Genomic DNA, 17,595 nt, shown 5'->3' on the forward strand with positions numbered 1-17,595 from the left:
ATATTATCTGTAAGGTAAAACATCAAGTATGTAGCATACCTAATGATATCTCATAATACACAGAGTAACTCCAACCTCAGGAGCCACCAGAGGGACTCCACTCTTTGCACACATATGGTGTTGGGAGAGACTGGCGATTAGCTCCTGGGGATAAATAGTGGAAGCAGATGGGGGTGTTTTTTTCCATGAGAATACTGAGAGGCAACACTTGGTGCACCAGGTAACATTCTATTTTGTTACATTATTTTGGATGGAAGACACCCTAGTCCATAGTGGTCTCCTGCACCATGCAGATGAAAAATAATGACATTGTGATATATTGACTAGGTGTTATTTGTATCACTACAGATTATGTAAACTACCTCAATATGACATTTCTGTTTTGGGATTGATGGCTACCCATGACATTTTGAGGTAGATTGTCATATTGAGGTAAAATAAATAAAACTTAGCTATGCATATTGAAACACTTATATATTCTTAACAAGCAACAAAATAAGCTTTGAAAATAAGACATCACCAACCTATGTAGCTATAGGTACTATGGAGCTGCTCTGTATTTATATTAGAGATAAGAAGGCTGACAGGCTGTCTAGACGGTGCTGGTAGAGGGGAGCAAAAAAGCTACTGAGATAAAAAGAACATTTTTGCTGTAAACCTTGAGGATGACTTGTCCTACAACCCATGCTACTACAGAGGACAGTGAGGGCTTGTTTTTAAAGTCCATTTACTGCTGGTCACGAACAACAACCATAGCCTGATTGCAGTGCTTCTTTAAGATGTTATAAGTAAAAACATCCATCAAACTCCTCAACACAAACTCTTAAGCCTGAACTAATCCCCCCCTCCAAAAGGGGAAGTTCAGCTTTTTCACCTCCTCTTACTAGCATTTTTGGACAATATTTTTCTTTTGAGGGGCAGGTACTTGCCTAGGCCCCCCTTTCTTTGCCTGCAATCTTTTGGGACACATCACAGGTGCCAGGAGGCTGCGGGACCATTCACAAAACACAGCACAGCTCACACGGGCAGTGGGAAGCCAGCTGTGAGGTCACCAGTAAACATGCTGGTGTCGGGGACCTGAAAACCGATGAAGAACCAGCCCAGGTGAGGATGGCGCTGGATCCCTGGACAGGGAAGCGTACGTTTATTAAAAATCAGCAGCTACAGTATTTGTAGCTGCAGGCTTTTTTTTTGGGGGGGGGGGTGCAGGGGGAGAAACCGGAGATCCTCTAACTATATTAACACAGACCCAACAGTACCCTCAAAAACACCAAAATTGACTTACAGCCTTTAGGTGGATGTCTTCCTTTATTATTTCTGCGTAGCAGTTACAGTATTAACAGTATTTACTGTACATTGTCACATACCTTGCTCCCCCGGTGCCATCTCCAGAATCCTGACTTCCAGCCTCACTCGGTGTACTCACAGACTTTGAGGAGGGAGACGTAGGTGGAGGGACTAAATAGTGAAACAGACACGTATCCTCTGTTACTATTCGCAGGGGTTGGACCGCTTAAGATGTTTCCAAAGCAAGTTAAAGTGAGGGATTGGTAAAAAAAAACATAAAAAGGGATAACAAAAAGAGAAGGATGGCGAACCAAAAACATACATGGATGGAGATGAAGAATGGGAAAAAAGAAGGGAAGAGAGAGTTACCAATCACATGCTGGATTACTCATGCATTTGCATAAAACATGTTGGTGACACACAGGGGAGAAAGAATGAGAAATGATGAGAGGTTTAGGACATTCCATTTTCTTAGTGACACTGCAAGGCTGGTGCATAAAGGCAGAAGCTAGATGCACAGCTAGTGCCCTATCTCTTTCATAGCAATATGTTTATTACCTAAATTAGAACTATGGCCTCTCTTTAAGGATATCAAATTACTTTTTTATTATTTTGGATAGCATAGATGAGGATTAGAATACCTGTCAGATTTTTTTTTTTGCTGTCTGTGTACCTGTTAGAGAGATTCACTCCTCTACCATGATAACTAAGAAATTGATTTTAAAAATCTGATGAGTTGCCTCCAGAACAGGAATAGAGAGGAAATCTTCCAATCTCTCCAAAGTGTGGGAAATCCCCTCACCCACACTTTGAAGAGTTTTCCTCTCACTTCCTGTTGTGGCTACAGGACAGGAAGCAAAGGTAAATTTTCTCAATGAACCATTGATGTTGCTGTAGGCTGTATTTTTAATGAGGCTTGTGCATCACATGGTCAATGGATCTGGGACTTCTTTAAACAGTCATACAGGAATCTTTATATGTAATTTAAGTAAAAATGCTGGCCATACAAGAAACAATATGAATGAAATAATAATTTTGATGATAGCAGCATATCTTACAGAGGTTAAAGAGACACGGTCACCTTGCCCATGCCAGGAAAAGCAACAGTGTCTTTGCAAAGCCCTGTACCACCTTACACTCACTTATTCCTGTGACTAAAATTTTGTGACATTGATAACCTAGAAGAGCTGTAATGTAATTTCCGTGGTCATGTGACAGAGTTTGGGTCTAGAGATTGGCTGCAAGGCGTTGGCACTATCACAAGGGAGCAGGTCACATACTACAATATAACCAGTAGTGGCAGGTAGTGTCATCAGCTGTGATGCAGGAACAGCAAGGCAATCATGAGGTGGTCAGGGGGCCCCTTTGCAGAGACAATGTCGCTTTGCTACATGGGCAATCTGATGGTGTTTTTTGTTTAAAGCGGAACTAAACCCTTCTATTCTTTTCAGGAAAAGAAGCTGCCATCTTGGCCTCTATTTGATCTGCGACTGCCATGGTGCCAACAGTTATGACCCCAGCCATTTGATGGTTTGACAGGTTGGTTGAGAACACAAGCAAATGTGACAATTAGCAATCCTGGCTCACCCTGCTCTGCACATGCTCAGTTGCTCTCCATTTTCATGCATTTTTAGGCACTGCTGAATTTGTATAGGCCGATTTGCTGACAGCCTTAAAGCGAAATTAAACCCTCCTATCCTTTATAACCAAAGAATCTGCTTCTATTTGATCTACAACTGCCATGGTGCTGCACATGTGATCAGTTATGACTACAGCCATTTGATTGTTTGACAGTTTGGTTGTGGACACAAGCAAGTTCCAGAAATGTAACGGTTTTTTTTTTAAACTGTTAAGGCAATGGGTTTACTTCCACTCTATGATTTACTGCTGTTCAGTGGCATTGGACTTCAGCAAAATGGCAACCTCCAGCACGAAGAAAAAGGAGCAATGCCGGAGGTAATTTACAGCACACACTAATTTTGGTAGCATAATTATTAACCACTTCCAGACCGGACACTTTTACCCCCTTCCTGACCAGGGCAATTTTCAGCTTTCAGCGCTATCACACATTGAATGACAATTGCGCGGTCATGCAACACTGTACCCAAATGAATTTTTTACCATTTTTTGACACAGATAAAGCTTTATTTTGGTGGTATTTATTCACCGCTGGAATTTTTATTTTTTTTGCTATGTAAATGAAAAAGTCCAAAAATTTTGAAAAAAAGTGTTTTTTTTAAATAAAATTTTGCAAATAAATAATATTTCATCATAAATCTTTGCCAAATTTATTCCGTTATCTTTTTAGTAAAAAAAAATCAAAATTAGTTTATAACCAAAAATTATAATTTTTAAACATTTTTTTTTTAAATACTATTTTTTATTTTTTTTTTACATACTGTCACCATAGCAGTACAGTGTCACCATGGTGACACTGTACTACTTGTGGGGGGTGATTAAGATTTTTTTTTTTACACTGATAGCTTTTACACCCATATAGGATTTAAAAGCAATAATTTCTCTCTCTCTGTCTGCATTCTTGCACTCATTGAGAAGTACTGAATGAGCTGTGATTGGTCACAGCTTGTCACATGGTACAAGGCTGTTGTGAATAGCCTTGTACCATGTGACCTCTGTGATCATTCACAGATTTCACACGTAGTAAGCAATGAAACTACTTTGCATGTGATCACTGATTGGCCAATCAGTGATCACATGATCGGGACCTCGTACAGAGGTCCCATCCAACGATCGGTGTTTCACTGTGTCCGGAGGACACAGCGGGCACCGGATCGCGGTGCTGCACGCTCCCAGGGAGCGCGCACAAGCAGGGGGCAGGGAGGCCGTTTATAAACGGCCACCCGACCCTGCACTGCCACCGTCTGGCCGTTTATATGCAACGGCCGGTCGGGAAGTTGTTAATGTGGAATGTATGCTCCTTGCTAAAGAACATTATTTTTTATCAAGTTGTTATGGGTAAAGTTCAGCTTTAAGAACCGTTGAAAAGAAACACATAAAAATAACCGATTTGGGTGGAAATTCCAATGGAATCCAATCAAACTGATCTTTTTCTTTGCTGTGCCAATCAATCATTGTTGAGAGAAAGCACGTTTAAAATGATCAAATCTTTGACTGGCCATTTATTTTTATGTGTACGGCCAGAATATTTCTGAACAGTCTTCAAGTTTAGTTTTACTGACCAAGCTATCCAATATTTTGTGATTTTATGTACAATGACTTAAACATCATTGCATCAAGACTCCTGTGCCTGACCTGCACTCTGTGCAATAATTTGTAATGCAAACTGTACCCCTAAGTGGATATCAAATAAACATTTCATAACTTATGGGAAAGATTAGTCCCAAAAAAAATAAAAACACTCCTGCTGAACTCTGCATTTGCATTGAGTTTGTAATGAAGCTAAAACACTTTCGATATTACTATTGTTTATTTCTATGAATCTCTTCTAAATTATTTTTTTTTGGGGCTCTGGATTCAAGTTATGTTAAAGAAATACACAATCACAAAGCAGCAGCGATAGTACTAGAAGCGGATACACTGTCCAAGACTTCTACAACCTCAGGAACTGACCTACTTATAAACATTTTTGATAATAAACTAAACACACAACATATTCTGTGGGTGTGAAATGAAGGTTAAAATTAAATGTAATTCTAGGTGCTCAGAATGCTACTTTAGAAGCACAGATCCAAAGTCCTGAGCAGGGATAGTCCAACCAAAACCAAACTTAATGCAGAATTAAACTCTTCAATTGCTTAGTTGAAGACAGCGCCATATCAGCCTCTATTTAGATCTGCAGTTGTCAGGGTGCTGGACATGTGATCAGCTATGACACCAGCCATTTGATGGCTTGAAAGATCAATTGACAGGTGATACAAGCACACTGGCAACCTCCGACAGTAGTCACCAGAGGCATACCTTGAATGTAATGGTTCTGTGAAAATGCTAAATTAGTGGGTTTGGTTTAATTTTAAAAGATTTAGTAGAAGCTGGAGATCTAAACCTAAGAAAAATGCCATAATCTAGTGTACTAAATCTTAGATGTGGTGGCTGCATTAGAATTCTGTTTTTAGAATTTATTTCGACCAAGTAATCCTGCTTCTGCTCTTAGGGTAACAACGCTCACACAGTGTACGGAGAGAAGGCATTGTCTCGCTAGATCAGTAAATGTGTTAGGACTACAGAACACCCCCTCAACTCTAAAAAACAAGGGAAAGGTGTTACGTAGTCCAAAAAAAAAGAAATGGGAACAATGTTAATTGATAAAAATTCAGCAGTGGCAAAGAGCACACGTAGTTAATAGGCTCCGTAGTTTTCTGGCGGGATCAATAGGTCATTTTTGCACTTAAATTGATATAACAAGATTTTTGTATTTATAGCAGATGTTCAGTCTCCTCTGAAAAAAATAGGTCAGCAGCTGAAAAACTGTAGCTGCTGACTTAAAAAAAAAACAGCCACTCACCTGTCCCACGATCCAGCGGTGTGTTCACCACCTGTCTTCTGTCCGCAGCAGTTTAAGTGCCTATGCACTGTCAATGGTCCCGCAGCCTTCTGGGACCTGTCACGTGTCCTAGGAGGCTGCAGGGAGGAGATCATATGCTTCCGATCACCCAGGCCAGGGGTAGGCAAACTGTGGCTCTCCAGCTGTTGCAGAACTACAAGTTCCATCATGCCTCTGCAAGTCATAGCTGTAACTGTCAGTTTTGTAATGTTGCAATGCTTCATGGAAAATGTAGTTCCACAATAGCTAGAGAGCTGCAGGTTGCCTACCCCTGGCCTAGGCGGTTGGAAAGAAGTGTACCTGTCATAACTGATCACATGTGCAGCATGACAACTGTAGATCAAACAGAGGCTAAGATGACAGCTTCCTTGGTTGTAAAGCATAGGAGGGTTTAGTTCCACTTAGTACCCAATAAATATAAGATGCTGGGGGCAGCAGCTGACTTAAACCATAAGACTATCAAAAACTGATAGAACTATAAGGGAAACAACTTTTGGGTGGACTTACCCATCACACTTCCTTGTATAAAAGTACACTGAAAATGTATTATAATAAACAGAATACCATAGTGGGTAATTAATTAAAATTCCATAATGCATATGAAGCCATGCAGGCTAGCAAAATCCTTTAAAGCTGGTCTGCTTTCTATGTAAACATCTATAGGTGGCTGGTGCTGCAAAAGTCTGCCTGCAATTAATGGGATTTTTTTAATTTATATCTAACCATCCCATCCCTATACTTTTTTTTAATCAGACACAATGGTATACAGGAGTGGAAAGGTTTTGATGGCAAGTTCTTTGCAAAAAAAAAACAGAAATTTCCTCTACTAATGCTATCTATGCGTCTGCAGATATTAAACCTGTAATTAAAATGTTCAACTGAGACATAAAAGGATGAACTATATTGCATATAATTGAGGTTATATCTTACAAGTATTTAAACTAATGGAAATGTAAAACTATATTATTTTTACACAAGGCTAAAATCATTTATTATTCCTCTTCATGTTCAGCACATGTGAAGTTCTACACATTTTTATGTTTTAGTATGTTTATAAAAGCGCTGCTTTGTCAGTTCTATGTAGAAATACAATATATGAGACATTTGTGTCCAAAAGCATGGATTTAGAATAGAGCAACTCAACTGGAATAGTATACAAGGCATTTGGTGGTAATAGGTTTTTTATGGGGGGGGGGTACAGATAACAATCTCATGCGTGTGCACACATGCACACTTACTTGATGGTGTATCTGCTCTAGCTTTGTGTTCTTGTTCTGCCCCCACAGATCTTTGGTCAAAGCAGTGTTATATACCATGCGCAAAATAATTCTGCATCAGCTACATCTTATTAAATATTAATTGGCAGTGTCTTCCTCCCTGAACTGTGATATGTGAATTAAGAAGAATGTTGCCCATAGACACAGACAGCGAGGCGAGGATCTACCCCACCAAGCCTGTGAAAGTGGGGCTGGGGGGAGAAAACTGCTGCAGACGGGCACTGCGCTATACTGAGTGAGAACTGCGGTAAGTATAAGGAGGGGTGAGGGAGAGATACTTTAACCTAAACATTTTTCATCTTAGTGCAAGAAATGCATTTAGGTAAAATATGTTTAAGCTTTACAACCACTTTAAAGTAGATCTATTCCCCAATGATGACATTAGGCTCATGCACACAGGTATATAAATATCTACATTCGGATCCGTAACTTATCCAGGTCTGAATGCAGCAGTATTGTATCTTCTGAGCTCATACACACTGGTCTGTAGTGAACAGCCAAGTAAACCAAAGCTAGAAAAATCAGTGTCCGAGGTTCTGCGTGAGGACCATATTTGATGTAGGTCTGTGCTAACATTTACATGCATCCAGTGTACAGACCCTATTGGCTACCTCTATTATTTAGGGTCAACAATGTAAACAGTAATGCCGATGATTACACACTATTGTTTACATGTCAGCCTCAAATGAGTCAATCATGTGGTGACAGTGCATGCACAGAATGACCAGCCTAGAATGTATTGCGGGAAACCCGTGTTCCACGCGCATTTCATGCACTGCGTTCAAAGCACACTGCAACTGCAATGTGCAGCAGGTGTCAATGTTAACTTAATGATACCCCCAAACGCAGGGTGCAAATGCAGTGAGTTTGCTTGCACCAGATCACATCTTGCACGATTTCATCGTGGCTAAAATAAAAAAAAAATTTTAATAAAAAAAAGCAGCATTGCACTTGGATCGCATATCAATGACACAGGAATGCACAGTGCATTCCTGTGCAATTTATGTTGTAAACCGGCCCTTAAAGTGGTTGTAAAGGCGGAAGGTTTTTTACCTTCTTCGTGCAAACCTTCGTGTGCAGCAGGCCCCCTTACACTTACCTAAGCCCTCTCTCAGTCCAGCCATGTGCACTGGAGGAGTCTTGCTTGTCCCGGGACTCCCTCTTCTTATTGGCTGAGACAGCAGTGGGAGCCATTGGCTCCCACTGCTGTCAATCACAGCCAGTGAGCCAATGAGAAGAAGGGGGACAGGCCGAGTCGTGGCTCCATGTGTGAACAGACACACAGAGCAGCGGCTCGGGAGTGCATATGCTCAGGTGCCCCCATAGCAAGCTGCTTGTTGTGGGGGCACCCAACAGGAGGGAGGGGCCAGAAGCACTGGCAGGGGACCCGAGAAGAGGAGGATCCGGGCTGCTCTGTGCAAAACCACTGCACACAGCAGGTTTAAAAAAAAAAAAAGAAAAAAAAAAAGCCTTTTGAATCACTTTAACCACTTCCAGTCCAGACACTTTCACCCCCTTCCTGTCCAGGCCAATTTTCAGCTTTCAGTGCTATCACATTTTGAATGACAATTGCGCGGTCATGCAACACTGTACCCATATGAATTTTTTAGCATTTTTTTTTTTAGACAGATAAAGCTTTATTTTGGTGGTATTTATTCACCACTGGGATTTTTATTTTTTGTGCTATGTACATTAAAATGTCCCAAAAATTTGAATAAAAGTGTTTTTCTTATAAAATTTTGCAAATAAATAGTATTTCATCATAAATCTTGGCCAAAATTTATTCCGTTATATTTTTAGTAAAAAAAAATAACCCAAATTAGTTTATAACCAAAAATTATAATTTTTAAACTTTTTTTTTACTTTTTTTTATATATATATATTTTTTTTTTTACATACTGTCACTCTAGCAGTACAGTGTCACCATGGTGACACTGTACTACTTGTGGGGGGGTGATGATTTTTTTTTTTACACTGATTGCTTTTACACCCATAAAGGATGTAAAAGCAATAATTTCTCTCTCTCTGGCTGCACTCTTGCAGCCATTGAAAACTACTGTGTGAGCTGTGATTGGTCACAGCTTGTCACATGGTACAAGGCTGTTGTGAATAGCCTTGTACCATGTGACCTCTGATCATTCACAGATTTCACACATAATAAGCAATGCTGTCATAAGTGACATCTTGCTTATTCTGCATGTGATCACTGATTGGCCAGTCAGTGATCACATGTTCGGGACTTCGTACAGAGGTCCCGTCCGACGATCGGTGGTCCACTGTGTCCGGAGGACACAGCGGGCACCGGATCGCGGTGCTGCACGCTCCCAGGGAGCGCGCACAAGCAGGGTGCGGGGAGGCAGTTTATAAACGGCCACCCGACCCTGCACTGCCACCGTCCAGCCGTTTATATACAACGGCCGGACGGGAGGTGGTTAAGTCATGACTGCCAAGGCCATCTGGCAAACATGTAAACATCAAGAGTGTGCAAATTTGAACGATTGTGGCCAATAGCATACATTTATGCTGTACGCATGAAAAACACAAAACAGTACATGTATACATTGTATGGAAAACGTTTTGTGCAGAATCTTGCTGTCAGCAAAATCCTATGTGAAAGCTTGACTCTGTGTGCTTGAAGACCTTGGTTTTCTAAAGCTCTGTGCATCATAACCTTCCTTTTATTTTTTTAAAAATACTTTTGCTATCTTTTTATCATTCTTTCTTACATTTCAACACTGCTGATCTACTGCAGCCTCTCTGTAGCCACTCCCTACTTGCATGCACTCCAGCAAATATTGACTAAATGTAAGTGTCATGTATTCCCACTTATATCGTGGCATGCTTTGTGTACTTCTTCCAGCTCTGTGCAGTAATCCAGTGTGAAACTTTTCCACTTTACAGGAACTTCCTGTAATACAGACCAGCCAGTGTTGTTCTCTCTTCCTGTGCTAGGTGACTGGTCTTGTATCAGCCCCCTTCTGTAGTTTTCAGTAGGCAGCCTATAGTGGGTGGAGATGTTTGGGCCCTCACACAGCTCTGCTCTCTAAACTATGTACAGCACAGTGATGATGTCGCTGCTACTTTTACAAGGTGATATCAGAGTTTGCAAAGGCATATGGTGCACACAAAGTGAATTTATGTCTTTTTGGCTTTTGGGAAAAATACTTCAATATTTTTTTTACCCAGAGTTCAGGTTTAACAAGGATTTTCATGAAAGGATCACAAAGTATTATTTTACCAAAAGCTGCAATTTTAAAATATTGAACTTTTTTTTTCTTTTAATGAAAGTCTACATAGTATCTTAGAGATTGGGTTTGCATATGCTTTCATTTTTCCATATCCCAAATGAATTCCACAAGATATTCTTTTTCCTGCCATTCTTCACATAAAACTATACACTAGTTTCTATACCAGCTGTATGCTAATGCCATTCAAGGTTACGCTTTCTCGGCCCTCTCTCACACTGACAACACTTAGTAGTAATCTATAGCGCACTATACTCTCTTCTCCAGCTTACTGAAAAAGGAAATGTCAATCAGGGAAATGAATTCTGTTTAACTACTGTGCAAAGTCTCAGCAAGAATTATGTTACATGTTCAGGGTCAGCAGCGTAGGACATGGGCAGCCTGCAAAACTACAGCAACAGACTGCATCACAACGTTCCAAACAAAAGATTCTAAACACTGTAAAAAAATTGAAAACATTTAGTAATTCTGGCTAATAGAATAGATTTAACCTCAAGTAAGCCTTGCTTGTTTTTTTTTTTTTTTTTTGTGCGGGTCTTTATGTATTCTGAGCCGCTATGTCCTGAACACACTTCTGGACAAATACTGCCATCTAAAGATCAAAAATATTCTGCATGCGGTCAAAAATACCTAAAATCAAATTGCACCAGATTTATTTGTTCACACAGATATCCAGTTAATGTTACAGAAAACAATTGGAACACCAATCAAAAGTTTACATTTTAAAATTCTGTGTAATGCTGATAACCGGAAAAAAAAAATACAACTACTATAAGAAATTTCTACCCAATGTTAAAAAAAAAAGTCACCATTTTGCTACATGTGAAAAAAATCTAGCAGGCAATTTCAAACAGATATCCTACACATGATTCCTAAACAGTTATGATACAGCATAATACCTCCTGTCCCCATTTCAGTTCCGACCATCTATAAAACCTTTATTCCATAGCAGTTATCTAGATTCCCAACAAAATCCACGGTCCTAGGTATATAAACCAGAGGCAAATCCTTACCAAAGAGTATTTCTTAATGTGGAGCCGGTACTATAATTTACATATTCAGCCAGGTGGCCCACATAAGACTATCCTATGCCACCATATTCATTAAAGCTGAGCAAAAAGCAATGGTGAGGTGCAAACAGCTGCAAGCCATGGGGTCCAATCAGCTTTCTAATTTGGTTAATCGGTGAACGTATTCTGGTTGATACTGCTGGCACAATGCATGGATTTTGGGTAATTTGAGGTTATGAATACGATTTTTAAAGTGCTATTGGGCTTTTACTGGCATTTTGGAGTCACTTTGGGGTTTATTTACAAACGCTGGAAAGTGCAAAATCAGGCTCACTTCTGCATAGAAACCAATCAGCTTCCAGGTTTTATTGCCAATGCTTAATTGAACAAGCTGAGGTTAGAAGCTGATTGGTTTCTATGCAGAAGGGAGTCTGATTTTGCACACTGCAGCTTTAGTAAATAAACCCCTTTGAGTCTGCAGAGAGATGTAAAAAATATTCTCAAAGGCCATTCCTAACAAAAACACATTAAAAGCAATAGATCTCGATTTACTTGTACTTTTAAGGACATTAACGAAAAGGCAGAATAAATCATCTAGAAGTCACACCAGTTGAGGAACCTGTAAATTTCTTATTTTAGGAATACTGGGATCTGACTACCCTGCACTGGTGTAAAAGTTCCTTTGTACTACCCATTAAGAGAATCAAGCTGAACTCCTATGCAAACTTGATAAATGTTACAGTTACATAGTTTGTAAGGTTGAAAAAAAGACTCAGGTCCATCCAGTTTAACCTATGTGCGTGTGATCTTTATTGTCTGACAATTCTCATGGCACTATATATATTGCTTCCAGAGGATGACATCTAAACGTTTTTTTGCTTTTTTTTTGACTACACTTTCAGCTAGTACCACTTTGTGGGGGAGGGAGTTCCACATCCTTACTGTTCTAACAGTAAAGAACTCTTTCCAATCTAAGGTTAAACCAACTTTCTTCTAACCTTAAGTAATGGTCACGTGTACTCTTCGGTGACCTTACAGTAAAAAGTTCATTACTGAAGTTGCCTTTTATATATTTGTATATTGTAACCATATCCCCTCTTAAAGCGTTACTAAACTCATGACCCTGCACTGGGCTCCCATAGTACACACAACATGAAAATACAATTATTTTAGTAAATATAAACTGCTAAATACATTTTCTCATTAGCAGTATGTAGCAGTCTTGTGACTTCTATCAATGTGCACTGGTTAAAGCATGCAGGAGAAGTTTTCATTCTCATCTGACTGTCCTATGAGGCTGCATAACCCCTGACCCTCTGTCTGGACAGTGCCAATTGGCTCTGTGCTGATCACATGCACCCACGTAAAATAAATACATTAAAAACCCTCTCAGGCAATGCACACCAAACTGAGGATGTGGAGAGTGCCTCAGAGGGCTCTGTACTATCAGCAGATGGATTGGGGATAGTAGAAGGGGAGGATCAGAGAAGACAGGATCAAACAGTCTTTTTACACAATGTAGAGGATTAACGCCTTAGGTTCCACAGTGAGTATAACAAGAATGCTTTACCGCATATACAGACTGATTTTACTGTTGTGGGTTTAGTAACACTTCAAGTGCCTCTTCTACAGAGTGGATAACTAATCTATATAATCAATCCTCATTGGGGATAGTGTCACAGGAAAACCTGTGTAATAAACTGCGCTTACCCTCAGGAAAATGTCGCCTGTAGTTTAAATAGCTGTGATGAGCCAAATAAAACTCTCCACTAGCTGAGCGATTGTCAGAGCTTGATTAGTTAGGATTTTGTGAGTGTGATGAAAAAAAAAATTGAAATCCTAAAAATAAGTCTAAGATAAATCAATCAATCCAAGAGTACAATATACATCTAATCAATGATAAAAATATCATTGATATAATATCTAAATATCCTGCTTCTTTATCAGCCTCAACCTCTCGGCACAGTTCTGGTTTTCTTTGGGTATGCACATGTGCACCCCTCGGGGTTAAGGCCCACCCATTCATTCATTCATCCTAATCCAGCGATGTGCATGAGAGCCACGGCTCTCCTGGGTCTCTCTCTCTCCTCATTGGCTTACACAGCAGTCGCAGCCATTGGCCAGTGAGCCAATAAAGGAGAGAGTGGATGAAGAACAGGCTCGGGAATGAGCCTGCTCGAGTACCCCCATAGCAAGAGGTTTGCTATTGATGAAACTTAGCAGGGGAGGGGCCAGGACCACCACCGGAGAAACCCAATAGAAGAGAATCAGGGCTTCTCTGTGCAAAAACCATTGCACAGAGCAGGCAAGTATAACACATTCAAAGAATAAGTCTTTTATCACTACTCTCTGGACCAGTTCATGTAATCAGTTTCCTATTCACGTGCATACAATTTAATCAACTCCAACAGATCATATGTTTTAGATAAAACCTTTATGAGGTACCGTATCATGCCTTAGCAAAATCTAGAAAAACTACATCCACTGGACTTCCACCATCCTATCTCTCTCTCTCAGAATGATAGCAGGTTGGTCTGACAAGAAAGGTCTTTCATAAATCTATGCCGATTGTCAATTATAACACTTTTTGTAGTTTTGAGTCTTTTACCATTCCCTCAAATACCTTACATACTATTAATGTTAGGCTGATTGGTCTGTAATTACTTGTTATATACATATAAACTGGTACCACATTTGCTCTACACTAATCAGATGGTATTATTCCAGTCAGTAAAATGTCTTTAAAAATTAGAAATAGCGGTGTGGCAATAGCAGAGTTAAGTTCCCTAAGGACTGCTAGGTGTAAGTCATCTGGACTTGGTGATTTGCACATTTAGTTTCTCTAGTGTCTTTTGTACCCGTCTTCAGTTAATACACTGGGATCTGGAATTTTTCTTTTGTTGACTGGCGCTAAATTACAAAGTACGGAGGGCTGAAATACAGGGATTCATGAGGGCCTTGTTTAACCATTAGCAAAAAAAAAATAATAATTTTGTGCCAGGAGGCCTACAGTTTCTTCTGCCATAAAAATTTGCTGTGCATACTTGCACATTATGGTGAGAGCTCTGCGAACCATTTTACTTCAGTTCCACTTTAGTGTGCAGAATGTCTAGACTGGCAAAATAACCTCATTATTAAAAAAACATGTCATTAACAAAATATGGTCACTGGCATCGCTGACCATCTGGAAATGCTAGTTGCCTACTTGTCTGATTGCTATTTCTGCAGATCAGCACTTGACTTCACTAGATGCATGCTTGTGTTGGGTTGGCACTTCAGCCTGCAAAGTAATGTCAGTCGCAGAGAGCTTGTAATTCTCAGTGGACTCACTGACACTTCCCTTGAAGTCCATTCACAAGCCCTGCAGGTTCCAAACAGAAAACCTGTACAGAGGTATGGGCAAAAAGCTGTGAGACTTGTCTGCAGGAGTCTGACTCTGCACCCCATGACCCACTGACTGCGGGTGCAATGCTTTCCAGGCTCGAAGAAAACAATAAATAAATGTACATTTTTTATTTTTTGCAAAAATATGTGCACTTATTATTTTTTCTTTAAAGGTAAACTTAGCCTTTAATCATATAGATGGCTAGGGAATACTATACATGTGCTGACACAATATATTTAAGCCTGAAGAGAATGACTAATCATAGCTGTGCAGAGTACACACATTAAAGTGTGTCCCTCGAAAAAGCTTTTTCTTTATTTTTAGGTTTTGGATGAAGTGTGGAACCCTTGTTAGGTTTTTAACCTCTTGCCGTCCGCCTGCTGTTTAAAAACGGCAGGGCGGTGGCAGTCCAGGGGCGGGTTGCCGTTCCTAAACAGCACCCGCCTTTTCTAGCAGTGCGCGCTCCCTGGGAGCGCGCACCACCGCGATCCGGTGCCCGCTGTGTCCTCCGGACACAGTGAAACACCGATCGTCGGACGGGACCTCTGTACGAGGTCCCGATCATGTGATCACTGATTGGCCAATCAGTGATCACATGCAAAGTAGTAAGCAAGATCTCACTTGTGACATCATTGCTTACTACGTGTGAAATCTGTGAATGATCACAGAGGTCACATGGTACAAGGCTATTCACAACAGCCTTGTACCATGTGACAAGCTGTGACCAATCACAGCTCACTCAGTATTTCTCAATGACTGCAAGAATGCAGACAGAGAGAAAGAGAAATGATTGCTTTTACACCCTATATGGGTGTAAAAGCAATCAGTGTAAGAAAAAAAAAAAAAAAAAATCTTCATTACCCCCAAGTAGTAGAGTGTCACCATGGTAACACTGTACTGCTAGGGTGACAGTATGTAAAAAAAAAAAATAATAATATAAAAATAATATAAAAATAATAAAATAAAAATGTAAAAAAAAATGTTTAAAAATTATAATTTTTGGTTATAAACTAATTTGGATTTTTTTTTTTTACTAAAAAAATAACGGAATAAATTTTGGCCAAGATTTATGATGAAATATTATTTATTTGCAAAATTGTATTTAAAAAAACACTTTTTTTCAAAATTTTGGGACTTTTTCATTTACATAGTAAAAAAAATAAAAATCCCAGCCGTGAATAAATACCACCAAAATAAAGCTTTATCTGTCTCAAAAAAATGGTAAAAAATTCATATGGGTACAGTGTTGCATGACCGCGCAATTGTCATTCAAAGTGTGATAGCGCTGAAAGCTGAAAATTGCCCTGGACAGGAAGGGGGTAAAAGTGTCCGGACAGGAAGTGGTTAATGCTTTCTGTGCTCCACCAACATTCTTCCTATATTTTTAATGGGGTCACTGGGAAACCTGTCCCAATGACAAGACCCTAAGAGTAGATTTCCCCTAACATTTTAGAGATTACCACCCATTACCTGTTGTGTCTCTGGGACCTGAAGTGAAGAGACATCTCCCCAACTAGACACAGACAGCACATAAAAGACCTGAGGTATTAACTCCTTATGCAATACAAAAAGAAAAAAAAAGTGCTGTTGATACCCCTTAATTGTACTACAATAAAACTAAGGGGGCATGTGGCTTTGCAGCCAATAGTTTTCAACTGCCTAAACAATGACCAAATAAATTATGAGGGAAAAAAAACACAACATAAAAAAAAGGCATTAAAGTGACTCAAAGGGGTTTATTTACTAAAGCTGGAGAGTCCAAAATCAGACTCCCTTCTGCATAGAAACCAATCAGCTTCTAACCTCAGCTTGTTCAATGAAGCTTTGGCAATGAAACCTGGAAGCTGATTGGTTTCTATGCAGAAATGAGTCTGATTTTGCACTCTCCAGCTTTAGTAAATAAACCCCAAAGTGTCTAAAAAAAAAAACCCATAAAAAAAAGCCAACCTGTAAAATAAGAGTAATATTAACCATCAGTTCCGTAACAAGAATGGTCAGTATCTGACATGGCTGCTACATCAATACAGCTCTGCAGAAACACAGGGGTTACATAATGGCTGGTGGATGGAACCAGTGGCATAAGCACCTGATACACCAGAAAATGTCAGATGCTGAAGATTCTTCTAACAGTAAAGCTCTTTAAGTAAGAGCAAGGATCAAAAACAGCAGACTAGTATGTATGATCACTTTTTTAAAGGCTGGTTCTTTTTCTTTTTGTTTGTGGCGTTGGTTTTAAAGTGTATATAAACCTTTATTCAATTTTTCAGTATGTTCGGCACCATGCATCTCTGCATAAAAATTTATTAAGCAAATAGTTTATGTGAATCTGTTTAAAAGTTTTTTTATGTGAGATCTTGCCAGTAACACCGCTTCCTGTTGCAAGCTGACAAGGCGAAGCCTCCATCCCTGACTAGAGAAAATGTGTTGGGCGGAGCTTGATCTTTGACATCATCACGCACGCCGGTGGGACTTGTGGTGGCGCTGTCTGAAACGCAGTATATTGCCAGTCTTTGATTTTTTCACGTGAGTGGCTTTTTATTAATAAATCTGGATGATTTTAGCATACTACACTATGACATTTGCCCTTTTTATTCCACTTATGCTTCACGTATGACTGATGTGGAGTATTGTTGAGCAAAGACAATGAGGAAGATTTTACAGCTGTGCGACAGCTAAGCACGTTTGATCTAATTGTTTGGAGATTATATCTGGCTTCCACATGCACAAATTCAAAAACACGTGAAATATGTACATAAAGAGTGTTGGGCACTGCATGTAGTATGGATGTAAACTTAAAATTAAACACTGTGATCAACATAAGTTGTTACCATCGACGTGCTAAACTGCCTAGGCCTAACACTCTAATTTT

At 39.7% G+C, this 17,595-nt stretch overlaps 1 protein-coding gene across 6 annotated transcripts in view; it reads right to left on the reverse strand.

Annotated features, from left to right (window-relative positions):
- Positions 1 to 17,595, reverse strand: part of DYNC1I2 (dynein cytoplasmic 1 intermediate chain 2) — a 155,803-nt gene that overhangs the window by 102,244 nt on the left and 35,964 nt on the right. For 3 of the 6 annotated variants that reach the window (XM_089690513.1, XM_089690516.1, XM_089690514.1), the window contains exon 5: positions 1,368 to 1,512. In XM_089690513.1, the coding sequence (XP_089546639.1) occupies positions 1,368 to 1,512 (145 nt within the window). The remainder of the gene's footprint in view (positions 1 to 1,367; positions 1,513 to 17,595) is intronic. The other 3 variants (XM_089690517.1, XM_089690515.1, XM_089690518.1) reach the window with 1 other exon arrangement.

The sequence above is a fragment of the Staurois parvus genome, unplaced genomic scaffold, assembly GCF_062004578.1.
Source record: "Staurois parvus isolate SC_StPar_1 unplaced genomic scaffold, SC_StPar_1.0 ptg000530l, whole genome shotgun sequence".
Classification (NCBI taxonomy): Eukaryota; Metazoa; Chordata; class Amphibia; order Anura; family Ranidae; genus Staurois; species Staurois parvus.